At 47.4% G+C, this 25,650-nt stretch overlaps 2 protein-coding genes across 3 annotated transcripts; one reads left to right on the forward strand and one right to left on the reverse strand.

Annotated features, from left to right (window-relative positions):
- Nucleotides 1-760: 760 nt before the first annotated feature.
- LOC115186245 (transforming growth factor-beta receptor-associated protein 1 homolog) lies at nt 761-14,200 on the forward strand. Of its 2 annotated transcripts, none has more exons than XM_029745914.1 (12): nt 761-990; nt 1,796-2,506; nt 2,607-2,801; nt 3,576-3,730; nt 6,160-6,398; nt 6,576-6,761; nt 7,338-7,395; nt 7,652-7,795; nt 7,984-8,196; nt 9,097-9,256; nt 9,623-10,071; nt 10,389-14,200. In XM_029745914.1, the coding sequence occupies exons 2-12, from the start codon at nt 1,819-1,821 to the stop codon at nt 10,578-10,580; spliced, it is 2,679 nt and encodes an 892-aa protein (XP_029601774.1). In that variant the 5' UTR covers nt 761-990; nt 1,796-1,818; the 3' UTR covers nt 10,581-14,200. The 2 variants fall into 2 exon arrangements, with proteins under 2 accessions (XP_029601774.1, XP_029601775.1); XM_029745915.1 differs by having other exon boundaries at nt 1,799-2,506.
- Nucleotides 14,201-15,369: 1,169 nt separating this feature from the next.
- On the reverse strand, nt 15,370-18,061 carry LOC115186246 (sciellin). Its single transcript, XM_029745916.1, has 5 exons — nt 17,978-18,061; nt 17,091-17,159; nt 16,755-16,860; nt 15,817-15,919; nt 15,370-15,728 (listed from the first exon to the last, which is right to left on the reverse strand). Exons 1-5 carry the CDS (start codon nt 18,019-18,021, stop codon nt 15,712-15,714), a joined length of 339 nt encoding a protein of 112 aa, XP_029601776.1. The 5' UTR covers nt 18,022-18,061; the 3' UTR covers nt 15,370-15,711.
- Nucleotides 18,062-25,650: the final 7,589 nt, after the last annotated feature.

The raw sequence follows: 25,650 nt of genomic DNA on the forward strand, positions 1-25,650 counted from the left end.
AATGAGGTCTGTGGTAAAACACAGGCTTATGAGATCTTGTACATTTTAATCATTTTCATCAGCTAATGTCATTTTTTGTGAATTTTGAAGCATTTGTGTAATCAAAAGCACATAAAGGTTTTATAATTCATAAAGGTCATGTTAACTGACTGATATTATCTCACAAAACGAATAAGATCTCCTGAGCCTGTGTTAACCTCAGACCTTATTATCGGCATAGAAATGGCTGAAGGAACCATAGGTAACTCATTTCTGTTTTTTAGGACTACAAGCTGGCAGGATCTTTAGCCCCTAATCTGGTTTTAATGTCTGGGAGAATCTCAATTGCATTCTCACGAGGAGGATGGTGGGCGGAGCTATAGGAGGATGGGCTCATTGTAATGTCTGGAATGGAATCATTGAAAGGCATAAAACACATGGAAACTCCATGTTTGACTCCGTTCCATGAACTCCATTCCAGCCATTACAATGAGCCCATCCTTCTATAGCTCCTCCCACCAACCAGGAAGAGAGGCCCAACTCGGGGAAAATCTGTCTCCCTCCAGCAGGTGTCGTTTTTTTCGCCCACCAAGCAAGGAGTTTTTGTATGGAGGTGAAGGAGTGTTGTCAACAAATTGGTCAACAAAACAATGAATGTCTTATTTGCAACGCGAGGTTTATTTGATTGAATATAGATTCCACTAATCCAAAGAAAGGATAGCTGGGAGCTAAACAGCCCGCCCTGCCGCTTTGTGGACAACAACTCCCATTTTAGGGCGGAAAGACATTTATTTTGTCAATATATGCATATATTTCCCCAATGCATTGTAAACAGGAAGCACAACCTCCTCATGACCTTCTTCGAGCTGAAAACGAAGCGGCAGCTCTCCCTAGCGGTTAGCAAGCAGTTAGCAGCGAAGGGAGTGGAGAGATTGAGCAGTGAAAAGGCAGGAGGGAAGGCCGTGGTACATCGGCGTCTCCTATACTAGATCTGCAGTGGCTACGGCTGGGGTATGACAGCTTCTAGCTATCGTCTTTGTATGGACATGTAAATAGCTGTTTTTTAAAAGTTTTTTTTACAGTAAACAGCTGCACCGATTTACCAATAATGACGGCCTGAGTCATTGCTTAGTAGCTAGTTACATACAGCCAGTGAGCTAGCTAGCTAGCTGCTAAAACTGGGTAACATTAGCTGGAGAGCTTACTTTACTTCAGTCATTGCTCTACTTGATAGTCAATATTTGCATGATGTTGCTAGGTAATTAACTGCCCATTTTTGGCTCTGGGTTTGCTAATCAAAGTGCCCCAGAATTTCTCTAGAAATGATCGTATAGAGAAGGTTTGTTGCCAGCTAGGCTAGCTAGCATGATGGCTAACTGTCAAGTGATAATTGCTAGTAGTCTCTAGTTGTACCATTATTTCGGTATCCTCCTAGCTAACTAGTTAGGCCCTAGAGTTTTTCCAGGTCCGTTCACGTGATCAGGAAAAGTTCCCGGTCTTACTGATTCCACACTAGCCTTGGAGTTGGGACTCTGAGAGCTTGTAAATTATTATTGCAAAGGCTGTTTCTTTGCACTTACAGGATGCATCCCAATTATCCACCCTTCTCCCAAAGCCACTTTGGGAAAAGGGTGGAGAATTGGGACGCATCCATGGTGTGTTGACCTGATCTCACCCTCCTGACTCGTACAGTATATGTCTGTGTTGACCTGATCTCACCCTCCTGACTCGTACAGTATATGTCTGTGTTGACCTGATCTCACCCTCCTGACTCTTGCAGGAGATGTCTGTGTTGATCTGATCTCCTCTCTTGCAGTAGATGTGTGCTGTGCCTTCAAGATGAGTGTGAAGGCATTTGAGCTGGTCCCTGCCGTGGAGCGGGAGCTCCTGATGGGAGACAAGGCCCGCATCAACATTGAGTGCATCGAGTGCTGCGGCAAGCACCTGTACGTGGGCACCAACGACTGCTTCATACATCACTTCCTGCTGGAGGAGCATGCCACGACCAAGGGGATGCTATCCTACACCGTCCAGAAGCTGCTGTTCAGGTACCTGGGCCTGAAAAAGCCTGTGGAGGCCCTGAAGGCCGCCTCAGCGTTAGAACGCATCATTGTGCTCTGTGATGCTACAGTTAGTGTTGTTGACATGATCACCTTAGAACCCGTGCCTTCGGGCGGGGCCAAGATTAAGGGCGTGGCCGCGTTCTGCGTCAACGAGAACCCGGTGAACGGGGACCCGTTCTGCGTGGAAATCGGGGTGATCTCGGCCCGGCGGCGCACCGTGCAGATATACATGGTGTACGAGGACAGGGTGCAACTGGTGAAAGAGGTCAACACACCGGAGCAGCCATGTGCGGTCAGTCTGGACGGTTATTTCCTGTGCCTGGCCCTCTCCACGCAGTACATGATCCTTAACTACAGCACAGGGGCCGCGCAGGACCTGTTCCCCTACGACAGCGAGGAGAGGAAGCCCATCGTCAAGAGGATCGGCAGGGAGGAGTTCCTCTTGGCTGCCCCCGGTGGCCTGGGTGAGTCATTACAACAACAGCAGCTGTATGATTTATCAAAGGATCTTATTACTAACATATCACTAGTGAAGTATGCTCTCTGTCTCGCTTTGTCTCTCAGGTATGTTTGCCAATGCAGAGGGTATATCCCAGCGTGCCCCAGTGAACTGGTCAGAGAGTGTGATGGGAGCAGCGGTGTGTTTTCCCTATGTGGTGGCGCTAGACGAGGGCTTCGTCACCGTCCACAGTATGCTGGACCAGCAGCTCAAACAGACCCTCTCCTTCAGAGACGGACACATCCTACAGGACTTTGAAGGTCCCAACATGGCTCCCCTACACTTCTCTAAATGTCTAACCTTGTTGGCTTACCTCAGTAGACCTATGTCTACAGTATCTATGGCTGTGGAGATGGTGACCCGTTCCTGTCTGTGTCCCTGACCTGTCTGTGTCCCTGACCTGTCTGTGTCCCTGACCTGTCTGTGTCCCTGACCTGTCTGTGTCCCTGACCTGTCTGTGTCCCTGACCCTGACCTGTCTGTGTCCCTGACCCTGACCTGTCTGTGTCCCTGACCTGTCTGTGTCCCTGACCTGTCTGTGTGTCTGACCTGTCTGTGTCCCTGACCCTGACCTGTCTGTGTCCCTGACCCTGACCTGTCTGTGTCTCTGACCTGTCTGTGTCTCTGACCTGTCTGTGTCTCTGACCTGTCTGTGTCTCTGACCTGTCTGTGTCCCTAACCCTGACCTGTCTGTGTCCCTAACCCTGACCTGTCTGTGTCCCTAACCCTGACCTGTCTGTGTCCCTAACCCTGACCTGTCTGTGTCCCTAACCCTGACCTGTCTGTGTCCCTGACCTGTCTGTGACCCTGACCTGTCTGTGTCCCTAACCCTGACCAGTCCCTGTCTGTGTCCTTAAACCTAACCCTGACGTGTCCGTGTCCCAAAACCTAACCCTGACCAGTCCCTGTCAGTGTTTTTGTAGGTAAGGTGGTTCTGGCTTCCTCTAAGGCTGTGTATGTGCTGGTACCCCTACCCCTGTCCCTAACCGTGTCCCTGTCCCCTGTCTCTGTTCCTAACTGTCTCTGTCCCTATAGGTAAGGTGGTTCTGGCCTCCACTAAGGCTGTGTACGTGCTGGTGCCCCTACCTCTGGAGAGACAGATCCAGGAGCTGCTAGCTGGACACAGAGTGGAGGAGGCCCTCACCCTTACAGAGGGAGCCAGGAGGAACATTCCCAAAGACAAGTTCCAGGTACAGACTGTCTGCCACAAATAGTGTTTCTGCTAGAGAGCTTTTCAATACTCACCACTAGCTGAAAACAGATGATCAAAAGGCTGATTTCTAGGCCTCCCTAGTGGGGCAGGGGTGTAAGGCACTGGCCTCCCTAGTGGAGCAGGGGTGTAAGGCACTGGCCTCCCTAGTGGAGCAGGGGTCTAAGGCACTGGCCTCCCTAGTGGAGCAGGGGTCTAAGGCACTGGCCTCCCTAGTGGAGCAGGGGTCTAAGGCACTGGCCTCCCTAGTGGAGCAGGGGTCTAAGGCACTGGCCTCCCTAGTGGACCAGGGGTCTAAGGCACTGGCCTCCCTAGTGGACCAGGGGTCTAAGGCACTGGCCTCCCTAGTGGAGCAGGGGTCTAAGGCACTGGCCTCCCTAGTGGAGCAGGGGTCTAAGGCACTGGCCTCCCTCGTGGAGCAGGGGTCTAAGGCACTGGCCTCCCTCGTGGACCAGGGGTGTAAGGCACTGGCCTCCCTCGTGGACCAGGGGTGTAAGGCACTGGCCTCCCTAGTGGACCAGGGGTCTAAGGCACTGGCCTCCCTAGTGGACCAGGGGTCTAAGGCACTGGCCTCCCTCGTGGACCAGGGGTCTAAGGCACTGGCCTCCCTCGTGGACCAGGGTTCTAAGGCACTGGCCTCCCTAGTGGACCAGGGGTCTAAGGCACTGGCGGCCCTAGTGGACCAGGGGTCTAAGGCACTGGCGGCCCTAGTGGACCAGGGGTCTAAGGCACTGGCCTCCCTAGTGGACCAGGGGTCTAAGGCACTGGCCTCCCTAGTGGACCAGGGGTCTAAGGCACTGGCCTCCCTAGTGGACCAGGGGTCTAAGGCACTGGCCTCCCTAGTGGACCAGGGGTCTAAGGCACTGGCCTCCCTAGTGGACCAGGGGTCTAAGGCACTGGCCTCCCTAGTGGACCAGGGGTCTAAGGCACTGGCCTCCCTAGTGGACCAGGGGTCTAAGGCACTGGCCTCCCTAGTGGACCAGGGGTCTAAGGCAGTGGCCTCCCTAGTGGACCAGGGGTCTAAGGCAGTGGCCTCCCTAGTGGACCAGGGGTCTAAGGCACTGGCCTCCCTAGTGGACCAGGGGTCTAAGGCACTGGCCTCCCTAGTGGACCAGGGGTCTAAGGCACTGGCCTCCCTAGTGGAGCAGGGGTCTAAGGCACTGGCCTCCCTAGTGGACCAGGGGTCTAAGGCACTGGCCTCCCTAGTGGACCAGGGGTCTAAGGCAGTGGCCTCCCTAGTGGACCAGGGGTCTAAGGCACTGGCCTCCCTAGTGGACCAGGGGTCTAAGGCACTGGCCTCCCTAGTGGACCAGGGGTCTAAGGCAGTGGCCTCCCTAGTGGACCAGGGGTCTAAGGCAGTGGCCTCCCTAGTGGACCAGGGGTCTAAGGCACTGGCCTCCCTAGTGGACCAGGGGTCTAAGGCACTGGCCTCCCTAGTGGACCAGGGGTCTAAGGCACTGGCCTCCCTAGTGGACCAGGGGTCTAAGGCACTGGCCTCCCTAGTGGAGCAGGGGTCTAAGGCACTGGCCTCCCTAGTGGAGCAGGGGTCTAAGGCACTGGCCTCCCTAGTGGAGCAGGGGTCTAAGGCACTGGCCTCCCTAGTGGAGCAGGGGTCTAAGGCACTGGCCTCCCTAGTGGAGCAGGGGTCTAAGGCACTGGCCTCCCTAGTGGACCAGGGGTCTAAGGCACTGGCCTCCCTAGTGGACCAGGGGTCTAAGGCACTGGCCTCCCTAGTGGACCAGGGGTCTAAGGCACTGGCCTCCCTAGTGGACCAGGGGTCTAAGGCAGTGAAGCTGTGCCACTAGAGATCCTGGTTCGAGTCCAGGCTGTGTCGCAGCCGACTGCAACCGGGAGACCCATGGGGCGGTGCACAATTGGCCCAGCGTCGTCCGGGTTAGGGGAGGGTTTGGCCGGCAGGGATGTTCTTGTCCCATTGTGCACTAGCGACTCCTGTGGCGGGCCGAGCGCAATGCACTCTGACACGGTTGCCAGCTGTACAGGGTTTCCTCTGACACATTGGTGCGGCTGGCTTCCGGGTTAAGTGGCATTGCGTCAAGAAGCAGTTTGGTTGGGTTGTGTTTCAGAGGACGCACGACTCTCAACCTTCACCTCTCCTGAGTCTGTACAGGAGTTGCAGCGATGAGACAAGACTGTAACTACCAATTTGGATACCACGAAATTGGAGAAAAGGGGGGTAAATAACAAAAAAAGTAGATTTCTATAGTTTATTTTGGTCTTTTGTGAGTCCAGCCCAGGGGGTTATTGTGACAGTGATGCATCATGTGTTCCCAGGTGGCTCATTTAACTGGGGTGATTGTGTCCTTATGAAATGTAAAATATAGAATAGGAGGGATGAGATGTGATGCATCATTCATTTTCTCTTTCATTACCCCCCCCCCCCTTCCTCAGATATTGCACAAAAGAATCCTCCAGCAAGCAGGATTCATACAGTTTGGACAGCTTCAGTTTTTAGAAGCAAAAGAACACTTCAGGACAGGTCAGTTGGACGTCCGGGAGTTGATCTCCCTCTACCCTCTCCTCCTCCCAGCCTCCTCCTCCTTCACCCGCTGCCACCCGCCGCTCCACGAGTTCGCCGACCTCAACCACCTGGCGCAGGGGGACCAGGAGAAGGTCCAGAGGTGCAAGAGGTAAGAGATGTGGTCCTCTGTTGCTCAGTTGGTAGAGTATGATGTTTGCAACACCATAATAGTGGGTTTGATTCCCAGGACCATCTGTACGTAAAATACAGATAAAAGTGGATAAAAGTGCCTGCTAAATGGCTGCTATTATTATTATTATTATTATTATTATTATTATTATTATAGGTTCCTCATCACGTACCTGGGTGAGGTGCGAAGCACGGAGGGGGCTAATGGCTGCCGGGAGGACGTGGACACGGCTCTGTTGAAGCTGTACGCTGAGCAGGACCACGAGAGTCTTCTGGACCTGCTGGCCTCCCCCAACGCCTGTTTACTGGCAGAAAGCGCCCCCTGGCTAGAGAAACACCACAAGTGGGTATTGCAGCTAGCCTAGCAGGTACTGCAGCTAGCCTAGCGGTTACTGCAGCTAGCCTAGCGGTTACGGCAGCTAGCCTAGCGGTTACTGCAGCTAGCCTAGCGGTTACTGCAGCTAGCCTAGCGGTTACTGCAGCTAGCCTAGCGGTTACTGCAGCTAGCCTAGCGGTTACTGCAGCTAGCCTAGCAGGTACTGCAGCTAGCCTAGCGGTTACTGCAGCTAGCCTAGCGGTTACTGCAGCTAGCCTAGCGGTTACGGCAGCTAGCCTAGCGGTTACGGCAGCTAGCCTAGCGGGTACTGCAGCTAGCCTAGCGGTTACGGCAGCTAGCCTAGCGGTTACGGCAGCTAGCCTAGCGGTTACGGCAGCTAGCCTAGCGGTTACTGCAGCTAGCCTAGCGGTTACTGCAGCTAGCCTAGCGGGTACGGCAGCTAGTCTAGCGGGTACGGCAGCTAGCCTAGCCCAGCCTAGTGGGCACTAAGATATTGCCTTCAAAGTAGCCTGCTATGCTATTGCCTTCAAAGTGTGTAATGAGTGTGTTTTTATGTTGGTTTATCTTTCTCCTGTACATCAGGTATTTTGCACTAGGCCTCCTCTACCATTATAACGGACAGGATTCAGCTGCTCTACAGGTAAACATGCTACTACTGTACACTACCTTAGTTTGAACACGGTGACAGTACCACCATGGCTCTTATATGGCAAGTCAAATCCTAATAAATCTAATCCAACATGGCCACATCTTAAACTAATGTGTTTTGAGCACCTAGGTTGAAAAGCCCTATAAATCCAATCCATTATCTTGATTATTATTTAATATGAATTGTAATGAAATGACTACGGGGTTGTAGAATACATCTCTCCTCTGCCTCTCCTCTCCTCCTGTAGTTGTGGGTGCGGGTAGTGAATGGGGACCTTCAGGACTCTACCAGGTCTGATCTGTATGAGTACGTTGTGGACTTCCTGAGTTTCTGTTCCAACCCGGACCTGGTGTGGAAATATGCAGACTGGGCCCTGCAGAGAGACCAGACGGTACGTTTCTGCCTGCGTTCCAAATGACACCTTCATCCCTATATTGTATACTACTTTTGAACAGGGCCCTAAGTTCTAGCAGAAACTAAGTAATGATGTCGACTGCCGGCCATTTTGGATAAACCCATAGGAGTAAAGAAGACTCTACTTATTGTAATTCTATGGGTGTTTATCTGTGCTCTCTCTAGATAGGGGTGCAGATCTTCACCAGGAGGCCGGTGGGTCAGGACCAGGTTAAGGAGCAGAAGGACCAGGTTAAGGAGCAGAAGGACCAGGTTAAGGAGCAGAAGGACCAGGTTAAGGACCAGGTGAACCCAGATGACGTCATCACGTACCTGGGGAAACACAGCCAGGCTCTGCTGCTGTACCTGGAACACCTGGTGCTGGGCCGACGGATACAGGTCAGAACATACACTACATAGGACTTCAGAACATATTCAGAACATGTTCATAAGGGGTACATAAGAAATGCCATAATTACAACAACAGCGTCTATAATGGTAATACTTCACTTGAAGAGTACCTACTTAGGACTTCATAACCCATTCATAGCACAACTATAACCCATTCATAAGCAGTACCGAGTATTTACAACGGACGAGACGTAACGATTGTTGACATTAGTTGATTATAACTGTCTTGTCCCTCTGCATATTACTCCACGATTTACCTCCTTTAACTTTCCCTGGTGCTTGTTCTTTACTGCTCTCTCTGTCTCTCTCTCTGTGTCTGTCTGTCTCTCTCTCTGTCTGTCTCTCTCTCTGTCTGTCTGTCTCTCTGTCTGTCTCTCTCTCTCTCTGTCTCTCTCTCTCTCTGTCTCTCTCTCTGTGTCTGTCTGTCTGTCTCTCTCTCTGTCTGTCTGTCTCTCTCTCTGTCTCTCTCTCTGTGTCTGTCTGTCTCTGTCGCTCTCTCACGCTGTCTGTCTCTCTCTCACGCTGTCTGTCTCTCTCTCACGCTGTCTGTCTCTCTCTCACGCTGTCTGTCTCTCTCTCACGCTGTCTGTCTCTCTCTGTCGCTCTCTCTTGCTGTCTGTCTCTCTCTCTTGCGGTCTCTCATGCTGTTGGTCTCTCTTGCTGTCTGTCTCTCTCTGTCGCTCTCTCTTGCTGTCTGTCTCTGTCGCTCTCTTGCTGTCTGTCTCTCTCTGTCGCTCTCTCTTGCTGTCTGTCTCTCTCTGTCGCTCTCTCTTGCTGTCTGTCGCTCTCTCTTGCTGTCTGTCTCTCACGCTGTCTGTCTCTCTCTGTCGCTCTCTCTTGCTGTCTCTCTCTCACGCTGTCTGTCTGTCTGTCTGTCTCTCTCTGTAGAAAGAGAAGCTCCACACCCACCTGGCAGTGCAGTATACAGACAGAGTCCTGTCTCTCCTGTCTCAGTCCCCCACAGCGGACCAACAGGTGTCTCTAGCACGGGACAAACTCCAGCTCCTCCTCAGGGAGTCCAGCCTGTACCGCGTCCAACTACTACTGGGTGAGCTGTCCATTGTAATTGTGTCCCAAATGACACCCTATTCCGTATACATTGAATAGGGCTCAGGTCAAAAGTAGTGCACTACATCAGGAAATGGGGTGTACTTTTGGAGGTGGTCAATGTTGTTGATTTCCACGTTAAATTTTAGTTTGATGTAGTCCAGTTGAAGTATTGTTACTGTTTAAACATGAGACAATACCAATAACCCACATTTAGTTTCCTGGCAGAATAATGGGGTCATCCAAAAGGACATGGTATGAGGCATGTAACCAGAGAATGTCTATAACCTGCTATAACCCTGGTTTTATCCATGATGACATGGCTATAACCTACCATAACCTATGGCTCTGTCTCCCCCTCCCTCAGGTAAGATCCAGGAGTATGACCAGTTGTTTCTGGAGAGGGCCACGCTCCACGGGAAACTAGAGGAGCACGATAAGGCGTTACACATCCTGGTGCACCAGCTCAAAGACTTCCCCGCTGCTGAGGCCTACTGCGTGAGGGGTTCTGCCTCCCGGGACCCGGCCTACCAGCAGCGCCTCCTCCACCTCCTTCTGGGGGTCTATCTGGACCGGGACCTTCCCAGTAGTACCGGCACCGGGGAGCTGGAGATGGCAGCGGTGGATCTGTTGAACCGGCACGGGGAGCTGTTTGACGCGGTGCGCGTGCTGGACCTGCTTCCTGAAGGGTGGTCCCTGCAGCTGCTTCGCCCGTTCCTCGGACGCGCCCTGCGGGGGAGTATGCACGCCTGCCGTACCTCCCAGGTTGCACTGGGGCTGGCGAGGTCAGAGAACCTACAGCTGCAGCACGACAGGGTGAGACTGGAACGATGAGACACACACACACTGCGCGCGCACACACACGTCAAACACGCACACACACAAAATCAAATCACATTTTATTGGTCACATACACGTGTTTAGCAGATGATATTGTGGGTGTAGTGAAATGCTTGTGTTTCTAGCTCCAACAATGTAGTAATATCTAACCATTCACAACAATACACACACATCTCTGTATTATGTGTTTACTACAAAGCTCTTCTGATTGTAAATGTTTGTAATTGCTCCTACGTTCTGCTGAGTCATGATGAAGGTGAGATGTAACTCTGGCCATGTTGTCGTGTCATCAGTTGAAGCAGAGGAGAAGCCCAGTCCTGGTATCAGAGAAGAAGGGCTGTGTTCTGTGTCACAACACCTTCAGCGAGCCGGACTGTGTGTGTCTTCCAGGAGGCGTGCCCGTACACACACACTGTGCCGCCCAGAGGGTGGTACGGGACTCGCCCACCAGGAGACAACTAGCCAATAGCAACAACCACACATGAAGCCCCTTCCCACCACCACCCAATCCTCGCCCAGAGCCAGTGTGATGGGAGGAGCCTAGCAGCAGTCCGGGCTGTGATTGGTTGCGTGTGGGGGGGTCACATCAGATGATGACTATGGTGGATAAAAGCACAGCGGTTACCATGGCTACCGTGGTCCAGCATAGTGGGAGCAGCCCTGGAGCACACTCAGAAACACAGAGCTGACTACACTTCTCTACCGTGTGTGTGTGTGTGTGTGTGTGTGTGTGTGTGTGCTCATTTGTGAATGAATGAAGGAAGGTATTTATTCCAGTGCCACCATTCATAAACAACAGGGAGACTGATGACCGACTGAGTTGTGAATTAAGTTCTACAACAAGAACAAACTCCACATCCATCCATAATGACTCTAAACATGCTATGTCTGTCCTGGTCCAGTGCTGAACCCTCTGCTATGTCTGTCCTGGTCCAGTGCTGAACCCCTCCTCTGCTATGTCTGTCCTGGTCCAGTGCTGAACCCCTCCTCTGCTATGTCTGTCCTGGTCCAGTGCTGAACCCCTCCTCTGCTATGTCTGTCCTGGTCCAGTGCTGAACCCCTCCTCTGCTATGTCTGTCCTGGTCCAGTGCTGAACCCCTCCTCTGCTATGTCTGTCCTGGTCCAGTGCTGAACCCATCCTCTGCTATGTCTGTCCTGGTCCAGTGCTGAACCCCTCCTCTGCTATGTCTGTCCTGGTCCAGTGCTGAACCCCTCCTCTGCTATGTCTGTCCTGGTCCAGTGCTGAACCCCTCCTCTGCTATGTCTGTCCTGGTCCAGTGCTGAACCCATCCTCTGCTATGTCTGTCCTGGTCCAGTGCTGAACCCATCCTCTGCTATGTCTGTCCTGGTCCAGTGCTGAACCCATCCTCTGCTATGTCTGTCCTGGTCCAGTGCTGAACCCCTCCTCTGCTATGTCTGTCCTGGTCCAGTGCTGAACCCCTCCTCTGCTATGTCTGTCCTGGTCCAGTGCTGAACCCATCCTCTGCTATGTCTGTCCTGGTCCAGTGCTGAACCCCTCCTCTGCTATGTCTGTCCTGGTCCAGTGCTGAACCCATCCTCTGCTATGTCTGTCCTGGTCCAGTGCTGAACCCATCCTCTGCTATGTCTGTCCTGGTCCAGTGCTGAACCCCTCCTCTGCTATGTCTGTCCTGGTCCAGTGCTGAACCCATCCTCTGCTATGTCTGTCCTGGTCCAGTGCTGAACCCCTCCTCTGCTATGTCTGTCCTGGTCCAGTGCTGAACCCCTCCTCTGCTATGTCTGTCCTGGTCCAGTGCTGAACCCCCTCCTCTGCTATGTCTGTCCTGGTCCAGTGCTGAACCCCCTCCTCTGCTATGTCTGTCCTGGTCCAGTGCTGAACCCCCTCCTCTGCTATGTCTGTCCTGGTCCAGTGCTGAACCCCTCCTCTGCTATGTCTGTCCTGGTCCAGTGCTGAACCCCTCCTCTGCTATGTCTGTCCTGGTCCAGTGCTGAACCCCCTCCTCTGCTATGTCTGTCCTGGTCCAGTGCTGAACCCCTCCTCTGCTATGTCTGTCCTGGTCCAGTGCTGAACCCCTCCACTGCTATGTCTGTCCTGGTCCAGTGCTGAACCCCTCCTCTGCTATGTCTGTCCTGGTCCAGTGCTGAACCCCTCCTCTGCTATGTCTGTCCTGGTCCAGTGCTGAATCTCTGCTATGTCTGTCCTGGTCCAGGCCCAAACCTGAGGTGAGTTTGAATCTATCCCTGGGCAGGGTCTTACTGCAGAACACAGTACTAGCAGACCAGTTAGGCACCTCCTCCTTCACTACAGTGGCTCCTCTCTGCTGCTGGTATCTGAGACTGAACTTGAAGACGATGATTCCTCAGTGAGGCTGCATTCACAGCCAGGAGAGTTCCTAAGTGTTTCTAAATGTTCTGCTGTGTTGCACACGCTCTCTCACCCCTCCAACCTGCTCCCCAACCCAAACCTTGTGTCCACACTTCTCAAGAACTGTCTCTCTGCCTTCAAGCAAAAAAAACAATGGTTTGGTTTTCACTTTGCTAACCAAGGTGGGGTTGAAACATCCAGCTAACCTGATGCTAGCTGGTTTCAGCTCAGACCAGGGCCGTATTCATTAGGCACCAAACTGAAGAAAACGGGAGAGGGACTAGCTGAGCCATCTCGAAAAACAAACTTGTTTTCCTTTTCCACTGCAAAGCGTTTTGCTTCGGTGTTCCCTGATGAACGTGACCCAGCTCTATGGGATGTGAAATGCTAAAACACAGAACAGAAGAATTGGCTAATGTTTCACTAACCAAAGCTACGTTTAACCTGGTCCCAGATCTGTTTGTGCTCATGCCAACTTCATTGCTATTAAACAAGCCAATTATTTTTGGCATGACTATGAGTGACAAGGAGTTGTCATGGTGACACAAACAGACTGGCATTCAGGCTAAGCTATGTCCTATTTATAGAGTTCTCAGCTTTGTATCTGTCCCATTATGGTGTCAGTGACAGCATGGGCAGCACCACTGAGGCTATCACCATTTTAAAGTAGTACATTTTCTAATTCTTTTGATGTTTGAAAAGGTGTATCGCTCATATTAGTGATTTACCGCCACCTGCATTGTCTGGGGTCTTGAACCTAATCTTGTAATTAATTTATTGTGGCCACTAGAAGGCGGTGATATAGCTTAAAGCCATTTACAAACTAAGCAAACCAATTTTGAAGAAGACAATGCTCTGATCATTGACTGATCACTCCCAACTCATAGGAATCCCTGTCCAGTTGACTACTTTAAAATAGTGGAAGCGCTCAGTGGCAAAGCCCATGCAAATCGTGTTATTTCCAAGTAATGATCTCTATACATCTCTATGGTCCTGTCCCAGTTCATGTAGATCAGTGAACAACATGATTGTGGGTCGAACAAAGCAAGAAATCAGCATTTGTATTAACACATTGATTTACAGGGAATCCTTCAATTATGCAACTTAGCCGGTAAAATATAAATTGTTTTTGTACCGATGCGTTAAAACCAGATGAGCATTTTGTGAACAGTAAAATGGAAAATGCATTGCAGTCTATTTGCTTTAATTGTTTTGTTCTCATGCTGCTTGCAAGGTTTATAGAAAACTGATTTATCTGTCAAACTATTTTGACTTTTTAAAATGTGTGAAATGTCAAACTTTTGGATTTTGCAATAGACCATTTGATGAGCACAGACTAAGTGAAACCCCTCTTCTCACACACACTTCCTTCTCTGTTCTTCTTCTCTATGATGAAGATTCAGTTTGTTTCTCTGTTGGTGAAGGGTGTTGTGTGTCTGTCTGTTTCTCAGGTGGCACCCTATTTCCTATATAATACACTACATTTGACCAGGACCTCTGTCCATTTGGGATTTACCCTCTGTCTTTGGGGATGGAGCTCTGATCAAAACAATGTTTATTTTAATTCAGCCTTTAATTGAAAAGCCTGTCCTGATCACCATGTGAATAGAAACAGCCAGGTATGACTCTACATGTTGTAGATGGTGTTGCTGTCTGCCTCTCTATTCCCTCCATACTTCACTACTGCACCGGTTCTGTACTTAATGTTCTGTTATTTCATAAAGGATGAATCACTGTCCGTTACATGATTGAAGACCTAAATGATGTTTCTTTAATCATTGAAAGAGGGTGAAGTAGGATGGAAGCAGTCTAAAAGGTTTTGTTACACGCCAAAGGTATTGTTCCCCTGATATTTGGGGAAAACACAAATTAAAACTAATAATTATTGTGTGTGTAAAGCCAGTAGCATATTTGTGGGCATGGCGGACTATTCCAGTCGCTGATTCCATGCACAGTGATTGGCCAGGATAACTAGGTCAGGCGTACCGATTGGACACATTAATCACAGTAACTCCACCCCCCCAAGAGTGGCACGTTTTGGAGGAGATGATGTCAGTGGACAACACCTTTAACACTGTCTGGCTCCCTATTTAGTATGTAGTGTACTACTTTGGACCAGGGCACATAATGGGTCTGGTCAAAAGTAGTGCACTATATAGGACATTGGGTTCCATTTCAGACAGCTTCAGTACCATCCATCCTTCTGTATGGTCATCTCTGGATGGATATTCAAAATGGACCCATCTTTTCCGTCACTTCTCAGATCATTTCAGTGACGTCTGATTTCAAGATTAGCCTTTTTTTAAGATTGTTACATGTTGAATAACATCTTAACTTTAGTTCCAGGCTTCCTTCTGTTTAGTGCCTGGGCTGTCGACGTTATACACATGGGCTCAGGTCTAAAGTAGTGCACTATATAGGGAATGGGGTGCTATTTGGGATGCAGTGGTTTACTCTGCACAAACAAGGACTTACTGTCTTCTGCCTTCTCCCCTGACACCAATAACACAATGTGTATAAACATGACCTTAAACAAACCTCCTCTCCCCCTCTCTGGCTCTCTCCCCCTCTCTGGCTCTCTCTGGCTCTCTCCCCCTCTCTGGCTCTCTCTGGCTCTCTCTCCCCCTCTCTGGCTCTCTCTCCCCCTCTCTGGCTCTCTCTCCCCCTCTCTGGCTCTCTCTCCCCCTCTCTGGCTCTCTCTCCCCCTCTCTGGCTCTCTCTCCCCCTCTCTGGCTCTCTCTCCCCCTCTCTGGCTCTCTCTCTCTCTGGCTCTAACTCTCTCTGGCCCTCCCCCTCTCTGGCCCTCCCCCTCTCTGGCTCTCTCCTGATGTATTTTATAAATATATAGATACTGGTATGTGTATATACTGTATATATATATATAGTAGTTTGTTGCTTTGTAAATCAGTGTAGGTGGAATGTACAACATGTGAAGATGTCCATTTTAATAAACATGTCTACATGCTGATGTCAGTTGGTGGTTATATTGTAATGTGATTTAACAAATCGTCATATCACATGAAAGTAGATAAATACACAAGTACATAAAGAATCCGTCCAGATCATTGGATCTGATTCTATATGAGACAATAATCAGCAAGAGAGGTTGTGAAGACTATAGATCCAGATTACATTATAAAATGTAATTTACTGTTGAGTCGACCACCAGATCCACCCATGTAAAAGCAATGTGTCCTTTTCCGACTTCTGAAGCGCTGTCTCCTTGTTCTGTCTGTGTTACCGTGGAGACGTGAGCGTTCTGTCATCCTTCCCTAGAGGAGAGACTTCTCTGTAAAGAAACCGTACGGGGCTGGATTAGAGCCAAGCCAGCATGACGGATTTGTTGTGGACACACACACACACACACACACACACACCTCTGGTTGTGCTGAAGCAGCCTTCACAGTGCACTGTCCCTCTGTGGAGCCACATACTGTCTCCTACATGGAGGTCTCCTAGAGGACAATGGCACACCTCACACTGTAGAGGAGAGAGGGAGTGGGAAGGGGGGAGAGGAAGATGGTTACATACAGTATGGGTTCAGAGACAGATTATTTCAATCACATGAATAACTGCCTACTGATTGCCTGCCTGATTGACTGACTGCCAACTGATTGACTGACTGCCAACTGATTGACTGACTGCCTGCTGATTGACTGACTGCTGACTGCCTGCTGATTGACTGCTTGCCGATTGACTGACTGCCTGCTGATTGACTGCCAACTGATTGACTGACTGCCTGCTGATTGACTGACTGCCAACTGACTGCCTGCTGATTGACTGACTGCCTGACTGCCAACTGACTGCCTGCTGATTGACTGACTGCTTGCTGATTAACTGACTGCCTGCTGATTGACTGCCTGACTGCACACATGATACACATCTAGAGGGCATATCCAGTTATCACTACAGCACAATTATGTGGAATGTGTGACTTCCTGTAGATGTGTGTTGAGTAGATAGATGTGTAGATGTGTGTTGAATAGATAGACGTGTAGATGTGTGTTGAATAGATAGACATGTAGATGTGTGTTGAATAGATAGACGTGTAGATGTGTGTTGAATAGATAGACGTGGAGATGTGTGTTGAATAGATAGACGTGTAGATGTGTGTTGAATAGATAGACGTGTAGATGTGTGAGACGTACTGTAGGTGTGTGAAAATGCCACACTATTCCCTATATAGTGCACTACTTTTGACCAGAGCCTATAGGATCCATTGGGCCTGGTCTGAAGTAGTGCAGTTTAAAGAGCTTAGGAGAGGCAATTGGGACACACATAGATATATGTTGAATAGACAGGTGTGTTGCTTTACCTTGAAGCAGGATGAGTGGCTGTAGATCTGAAGATCCTCCAGGATCATGTTGGCTCCAGCCACCATTGGTTTACAGCAGTACGAACACAGGCCCTTGGTCACACTCCTGTACAGCAGAGGGCAGTAGTGAGTTGGGTATAGAGAGAACACAGTGTTAGCACCTGTGATGTTCAATAAGACAAACGCAGTCCTGATACAGTGTTCATTTACACATTATAATCTTTAACATTTATTGAACTGTTCAGACAAATTGATTTGCTACATGAACACAAAACAAATGGCTGACATGTTGGGTATGGACTAGAGAGGAGAGTCTGGGTTGGAGTCAGGACTGACCTGTTAGGTATGGAGAGGAGAGTCTGGGTTGGAGTCAGGGAGGGAGGGTCAGTGAGTCTGGTCTCTAAACTGAGAGAGGAGAGAATGAAGAAGGGTTGTTATGGTGTCGCTGACCCTGCTCAGTCCTGATTCATTTAGGATTTTAGACAAATCTGACAGAGTTGATCAAATCTCCGGACACATTTTATCGGAATCACAGTTTTGAGATAAATATTATTTAAAGTCAGAGAGGGCTATTGCAAGAAAATACATAAAATCCTTTTTCAGTTCATATTCATTATTGACAGTTTTTAGAATTTTAAACACTTTTTTGGAGAGTTTGAAATCCGGAGAAAGGCATTTCCAGGCATAAAGCCAACATAGAAATGAATAACATTGGAAATATTTAGAGAATTCTAAAAACAAATCTTCCCCCTTATGACAGCCTGGTCTCATAGACTAGACGTAACATAGTAAAAATAATTCCAGGACAAATCAGTATGATATGTTACGTTGGGTATGGTTACATAAGACAGAAGGTTACTTAAGGCAAAACCCCAAATGTTGCGTGTTCAAATCTCATCATGGACAACTTTAGCATTTTAGCCAATTAGCAACATTGCAACTACCCTTTAACTTAACTCCTAATCTTAACCCTAACCCCTAGCCTAGCTAATGTTCTCCACCTAGCTAACATTAGCTTTAGCCACCTAGCCAACGTAAGCCACAACAAATTGGAATTCGTAACATATCATACATTTAGCAAATTCCTCTTCTGGCTGTGCTGGGTGGAGATAAGAGTACATGGTCATTAAGGCCAGATCGTTCTTCAAGATGTTCAAACGTTCATAGATGACCAGCAGGATCAAATAATAATCACAGTGCAGAGTTAAAAAGTAAGAAAGTACCTGATCTCACTGATTGAAGCTTGGAGCATTGGTGACTCGGTCATTGGAGGTGGTGGTGGTGGAGTTGTTGGAGGTGGTGGTGGTGGAGTTGATGGAGATGGTGGTAGTGTTGTTGGAGGTGGTGGTGGTGGTGGAGTTGTTGTTGGAGGTGGTGGTGGAGTTGTTGGAAGTGGTGGTGGTAGAGTTGTTGGAGGCAGTGGTGGTGGTAGAGTTGGTGGAGGTGGTGGTGGTGGTGGAGTTGTTGGAGGGGGTGGTGGTGGAGTTGTTGGAGGAGGTGGTGGTGGTAGAGTTGTTGGAGGTGGTGGAGTTGTTGGGACTGCCGGTGGCTCTTCATCAGTGATGTGGGTAATGGAGTGGGGGAGTACTTCTGGAGGGCTTAGTGGGGAGTAGAATAGTTTTTTGGGGGAGGAAAAGACCCTTGCCGTAAAGAGGGACAAGGATGGGCTCTTCAGCGATGAGCTTCTACATGACCACACGGAAATGAAACAAGATTTTTGGTCAGTTACTGTAATACAGCATTAAATAAAAGCTCACATACATAATCAAACTTTAAATTCATGTAAAGTCACTTGTTCTATGTGTCTGACTTACGTGGGGGAGTTTAGGGACTTTGGGGAGGTGCTGCCAGGACTTCTGGCTGTCTTGGAGTCTTTCATGCTCTTTGAGGTGGTGCTGTGAGGAGAGGGAAGACAGTTACGGTTCAGTGCACTAATAGGAGGGATAAGTGCACGAATAGGAGGGTCTGACAGTTTTTTTGTGAGTTTGGTACAATTTTAGTCCCCTGAGTTCGAATTTGGACCTCTTTACCTTAAAACGAAGGACACAGTCTTGGTCTTTGGAGGAAGTGGAGGGCTGAGGTAAAACGAAACAAACGAAAAACACAAATACATTTGTGAGGTAAAGAGACACACCTGTGTGAGAATGACTAAATATGATGAAGATACAGGTAGAGAGTGACTATCAGTTAGAGAAAACACTGTGAATACCAGATAGTAGCTATCTAGTTAAAGAAAACACTGTGACTACCAGATAGTAGCTATCTAGTTAAAGAAAACACTGTGACTACCAGATAGTAGCTATCTAGTTAAAGAAAACACTGTGACTACCAGATAGTAGCTATCTAGTTAAAGAAAACACTGTGACTACCAGATAGTAGATATACACTACCGTTCAAAAGTTTGGGGTCACTTAGAAATGTTTTTGTTTTTGAAAGAAAAGCAATTTTTTTTGTCCATTTAAAATAACATCAAATTGATCAGAAATACAGTGTAGACATTGTTAATGTTGTAAATGACTATTGTAGCTGGAAACGGCAGATTTGTTATGGAATATCTACATAGGTGTACAGAGGCCCATTATCAGCAGCCATCACTCCTGTGTTCCAATGGCACGTTGTGTTAGTTAATCCAAGTTTAATTAATCATTAGAAAACCCTTTTGCAATTATGCTAGCACAGCTGAAAACTGTTGTTCTGATTAAAGAAGCAATAAAACTGGCCTTCTTTAGACTAGTTGAGTATCTGGAGCGTCAGCATTTGTGGGTTCGATTACAGGCTCAAAATGGCCAGAAACAAAGAACCTTCTTCTTAAACTCGTCAGTCTACTCTTGTTCTGAGAAATGAAGTCATTCAATGTGAGAAATTGCCAAGAAACTTCACAGAACAACGCAAACTGGCTCTAACCAGAAAAGAAAGAGGAGTGGGAGGCCCCGGTGCACAACTGAGCAAGAAGACAATTATATTAGTGTCTAGTTTGAGAAACGGACACCTCATAAGTCCTCAACTGGCAGCTTCATTAAATAGTACCCGCAAAACACCAGTCGCAACGTCAACAGTGAAGAGGCGACTCCGGGATGCTGGCCTTCTAGGCAGGAACGCTGCTAAGATAAACATAATGTAAATGTACCTCTTGGTCAGATGGTTGACTGGGGTGCTAGGACTGGCAGTGGAAGGGTTGGGCTGGCCCACCTCAGACTGCAGGCTGTGGTTAGCATCAAACAGACAGAGGGAGATGGATGTTAGAGAGAGAGAATTCTACCTAATTTTATATTGTCAAATCATTTAGATGTTTGACATTGGTAAACTTCTTACCATGGTGACAGTGTCAGCAGATTTGAGACAGCTCAGAACCTCTCCACACTGTGTGTGTGTGTGTGTGTGTGTGTGTAGTGTGTGGTATGTGTGTGTGTACTCGTGTATGTGTTTGTCTCTAAGGATGTGTGTGTTTTTGTGTGTGTGTGTGTCCCACTTACTCCACTAGCTCCTCCTCCTCCTCCATGCTGCGTCTGATCCAGCTGTTGTCTTTCAGCAGACTGGTCTTCTTCCTGCTGCTGTCAGCGATGTTCTGACTGGCACTCATCTCCTTACTCCATCTGACAGGCTTAGACTTCTGACTGAAAACAGACATTGTAGAAAGCAGGCGAGGATGTTCCAATCTGTGCTAGAAGAAAAATGAAATGTAACAAAGATATTGGTGTGATGAACACTCACACACCTGGGTCACCTGCTACGTTCCAACATTCCAATGACCTGTCCTGAGGACATACCTGAATGTGGATTTATCTGTTTTATGATGAACGCTTCCTGATGTGGTTAAGAATGGCATGCTAGATGGTATGTTTGATTAAGCAATAATGTTCAACACACAGAACATAAGTTATGATTGAACAATCACAAACTTAACTGGTTGAGAACAACAGACTTTGGTTCCATGTGGCTTAATAGTTTTGTTATGGCTTAATAGTGTTAGGGCTTAATAGTGTTGTTATGGCTTAATAGTGTTGTTAGGGCTTAATAGTGTTGCTAGGGCTTAATAGTGTTGTTATGGCTTAATAGTGTTGTTAGGGCTTAATAGTGTTGACATGGCTTAATAGTGTTGTTATGGCTTAATAGTGTTGTTAGGGCTTAATAGTGTTGCTAGGGCTTAATAGTGTTGCTATGGCTTAATAGTGTTGCCATGGCTTAATAGTGTTGTTATGGCTTAATAGTGTTGTTAGGGCTTAATAGTGTTGTTAGGGCTTAATAGTGTTGTCATGGCTTAATAGTGTTGCTATGGCTTAATAGTGTTGTCATGGCTTAATAGTGTTGCTATGGCTTAATAGTGTTGTTAGGGCTTAATAGTGTTGTTAGGGCTTAATAGTGTTGTCATGGCTTAATAGTGTTGTTAGGGCTTAATAGTGTTGTCATGGCTTAATAGTGTTGCTATGGCTTAATAGTGTTGACATGGCTTAATAGTGTTGACATTGCTTAATAGTGTTGTTAGAGCTTAATAGTGTTTTTAGGGCTTAATAGTGTTGTTAGGGCTTAATAGTGTTGTTATGGCTTAATAGTGTTGTTAGGGCTTAATAGTGTTGTTAGGGCTTAATAGTGTTGTCATGGCTTAATAGTGTTGCTATGGCTTAATAGTGTTGTCATGGCTTAATAGTGTTGCTATGGCTTAATAGTGTTGTTAGGGCTTAATAGTGTTGTTAGGGCTTAATAGTGTTGTCATGGCTTAATAGTGTTGTTAGGGCTTAATAGTGTTGTCATGGCTTAATAGTGTTGCTATGGCTTAATAGTGTTGACATGGCTTAATAGTGTTGACATTGCTTAATAGTGTTGTTAGAGCTTAATAGTGTTTTTAGGGCTTAATAGTGTTGTTAGGGCTTAATAGTGTTGTTAGGGCTTAATAGTGTTGCTATGGCTTAATAGTGTTGTCATGGCTTAATAGTGTTGCTATGGCTTAATAGTGTTGACATGGCTTAATAGTGTTGTTAGGGCTTAATAGTGTTGTTATGGCTTAATAGTGTTGTTAGGGCTTAATAGTGTTGTTAGGGCTTAATAGTGTTGCTATGGCTTAATAGTGTTGTTAGGGCTTAATAGTGTTGCTATGGCTTAATAGTGTTGTTAGGGCTTAATAGTGTTGCTATGGCTTAATAGTGTTGTTATGGCTTAATAGTGTTGTTAGGGCTTAATAGTGTTGTTAGGGCTTAATAGTGTTGCTATGGCTTAATAGTGTTGTTAGGGCTTAATAGTGTTGCTATGGCTTAATAGTGTTGTTAGGGCTTAATAGTGTTGCTATGGCTTAATAGTGTTGTTAGGGCTTAATAGTGTTGCTATGGCTTAATAGTGTTGTTAGGGCTTAATAGTGTTGCTATGGCTTAATAGTGTTGTTAGGGCTTAATAGTGTTGTTAGGACTTAATAGTGTTGTTAGGGCTTAATAGTGTTGTTAGGGCTTAATAGTGTTGCTATGGCTTAATAGTGTTGTTAGGGCTTAATAGTGTTGCTATGGCTTAATAGTGTTGTTAGGGCTTAATAGTGTTGTTAGGACTTAATAGTGTTGTTAGGACTTAATAGTGTTGTTAGGGCTTAATAGTGTTGTTAGGGCTTAATAGTGTTGCTATAGCATAATAGTGTTATGGCTTGCACCTTATTGAGAACTGTGATAACAGAACACTAACCATGCCATAGCCTTTCCTTAACAAACAAAGTTAAACATCTCAGAAAAACACACAGGGATACGGAAATCCCAGCTACCAACTGCTCTTAATGATGCATCTCTCAGTCAATATCATGTAGGATCATTTCAAACTGTGAAACTCAGGAACGGTATGAGACCACTACCAAAGATGTACCCCCTTTATAGAAAATGATAGATGTATCTGTTTAACTCACCTTGAAGAAGACCAGTGTTCACAATAGTTAGTGGCTGATGATCGTGGAATTTAGAATTTTCTTTCTCTCTCTCTCTCTCTCTCTCTCCGTCTCTCTCTCTCTCCTCCGTCTCTCTCTATATCTTTCTGTCTCTCTCTATATCTTTCCTTTCTCTCTCTCTCTCTCTCTCTCTCTCTCTCTCTCTCTCTCCGTCTCTCTCTCTCTCTCTCCGTCTCTCTCTCTATCTTTCTGTCTCTCTCTCTGTCTGTCTCTGTCTCTCTCTCCCTCTCTCTCTCTGTCTGTCTCTGTCTCTGTCTCTCTCTCTCTCTCTCTCTCTGTCTTTCTCGCTCTCTGTCTCTCTCTCTGTCTTACTCTATCTACCCTTTCTGTCCTGAAGGATAAGGTCCTGAAGGATAAGGTCCTGAAGGGTAAGGTGCTGAAGGGTAAGGTGGTCAGGGAGGGAGGTGTGGCATACTCTGAGCCAAAACAGTACACACATGTAAACCTGAAAGGTGAGTTACCTGAGTCGACTGTTATCAGTGAGACTGGAAAAACACTTGAGGATGATGATAAAGAACTCATCAGGACAAAACTCAATGAGCTGCTCTACAAAGCAACAACAGTGGTAATCGACCATGGATGTGTGGCTGCCATTATTAAGGGATGTAGTAATGAGTATATTTTGCTAGCCATGGACAATATTAGACAGTAACCTATCCATGGACAGTATGAGACAGTAACCTAGCCATGGACAATATTAGACAGTAACCTAGCCATGGACAGTATGAGACAGTAACCTAGCCATGGACAATATTAGACAGTAACCTATCCATGGACAGTATGAGACAGTAACCTAGCCATGGACAATATTAGACAGTAACCTAGCCATGGACAATATTAGACAGTAACCTAGCCATGGACAGTATGAGACAGTAACCTATCCATGGACAGTATGAGACAGTAACCTAGCCATGGACAATATTAGACAGTAACCTAGCCATGGACAGTGTGATGGTATGAGACAGTAACCTAGCCATGGACAGTGTGATGGTATGAGACAGTAACCTAGCCATGGACAGTATGAGACAGTAACCTAGCCATGGACAGTATGAGACAGTAACCTAGCCATGGACAATATGAGACAGTAACCTAGCCATGGACAGTATGAGACAGTAACCTAGCCATGGACAGTATGAGACAGTAACCTAGCCATGGACAGTATGAGACAGTAACCTAGCCATGGACAATATTAGACAGTAACCTATCCATGGACAGTATGAGACAGTAACCTAGCCATGGACAATATTAGACAGTAACCTAGCCATGGACAATATTAGACAGTAACCTAGCCATGGACAGTATGAGACAGTAACCTAGCCATGGACAATATTAGACAGTAACCTATCCATGGACAGTATGAGACAGTAACCTAGCCATGGACAATATTAGACAGTAACCTAGCCATGGACAGTGTGATGGTATGAGACAGTAACCTAGCCATGGACAGTGTGATGGTATGAGACAGTAACCTAGCCATGGACAGTATGAGACAGTAACCTAGCCATGGACAGTATGAGACAGTAACCTAGCCATGGACAATATGAGACAGTAACCTAGCCATGGACAGTATGAGACAGTAACCTAGCCATGGACAATATGAGACAGTAACCTAGCCATGGACAGTATGAGACAGTAACCTATCCATGGACAGTATGAGACAGTAACCTAGCCATGGACAGTATGAGACAGTAACCTAGCCATGGACAGTATGAGACAGTAACCTAGCCATGGACAGTATGAGACAGTAACCTATCCATGGACAGTATGAGACAGTAACCTAGCCATGGACAGTATGAGACAGTAACCTAGCCATGGACAGTATGAGACAGTAACCTAGCCATGGACAGTATGAGACAGTAACCTAGCCATGGACAGTATGAGACAGTAACCTAGCCATGGACAGTATGAGACAGTAACCTAGCCATGGACAGTGTGAGACAGTAACCTGGCCATGGACAGTGTGAGACAGTAACCTAGCCATGGACAGTATGAGACAGTAACCTAGCCATGGACAGTATGAGACAGTAACCTGGCCATGGACAGTGTGAGACAGTAACCTAGCCATGGACAGTATGAGACAGTAACCTAGCCATGGACAGTGTGATGGTATGAGACAGTAACCTAGCCATGGATAGTATGAGACAGTAACCTAGCCATGGACAGTATGAGACAGTAACCTAGCCATGGACAGTATGAGACAGTAACCTAGCCATGGACAGTATGAGACAGTAACCTAGCCATGGACAGTGTGATGGTATGAGACAGTAACCTAGCCATGGATAGTATGAGACAGTAACCTAGCCATGGACAGTATGAGACAGTAACCTAGCCATGGACAGTATGAGACAGTAACCTAGCCATGGACAGTATGAGACAGTAACCTAGCCATGGACAGTATGAGACAGTAACCTAGCCATGGACAGTGTGATGGTATGAGACAGTAACCTAGCCATGGACAGTGTGATGGTATGAGACAGTAACCTAGCCATGGACAGTATGAGACAGTAACCTAGCCATGGACAGTATGAGACAGTAACCTGGCCATGGACAGTATGAGACAGTAACCTAGCCATGGACAGTATGAGACAGTAACCTAGCCATGGACAGTGTGATGGTATGAGACAGTAACCTAGCCATGGATAGTATGAGACAGTAACCTAGCCATGGACAGTATGAGACAGTAACCTAGCCATGGACAGTATGAGACAGTAACCTAGCCATGGACAGTGTGATGGTATGAGACAGTAACCTAGCCATGGACAGTATGAGACAGTAACCTAGCCATGGATAGTATGAGACAGTAACCTAGCCATGGACAGTATGAGACAGTAACCTAGCCATGGACAGTATGAGACAGTAACCTAGCCATGGACAGTATGAGACAGTAACCTTGCCATGGACAGTATGAGACAGTAACCTAGCCATGGACAGTATGAGACAGTAACCTAGCCATGGACAGTACGAGACAGTAACCTAGCCATG

The sequence above is a fragment of the Salmo trutta genome, unplaced genomic scaffold, assembly GCF_901001165.1.
Source record: "Salmo trutta unplaced genomic scaffold, fSalTru1.1, whole genome shotgun sequence".
Lineage (NCBI taxonomy): Eukaryota > Metazoa > Chordata > Actinopteri > Salmoniformes > Salmonidae > Salmo > Salmo trutta.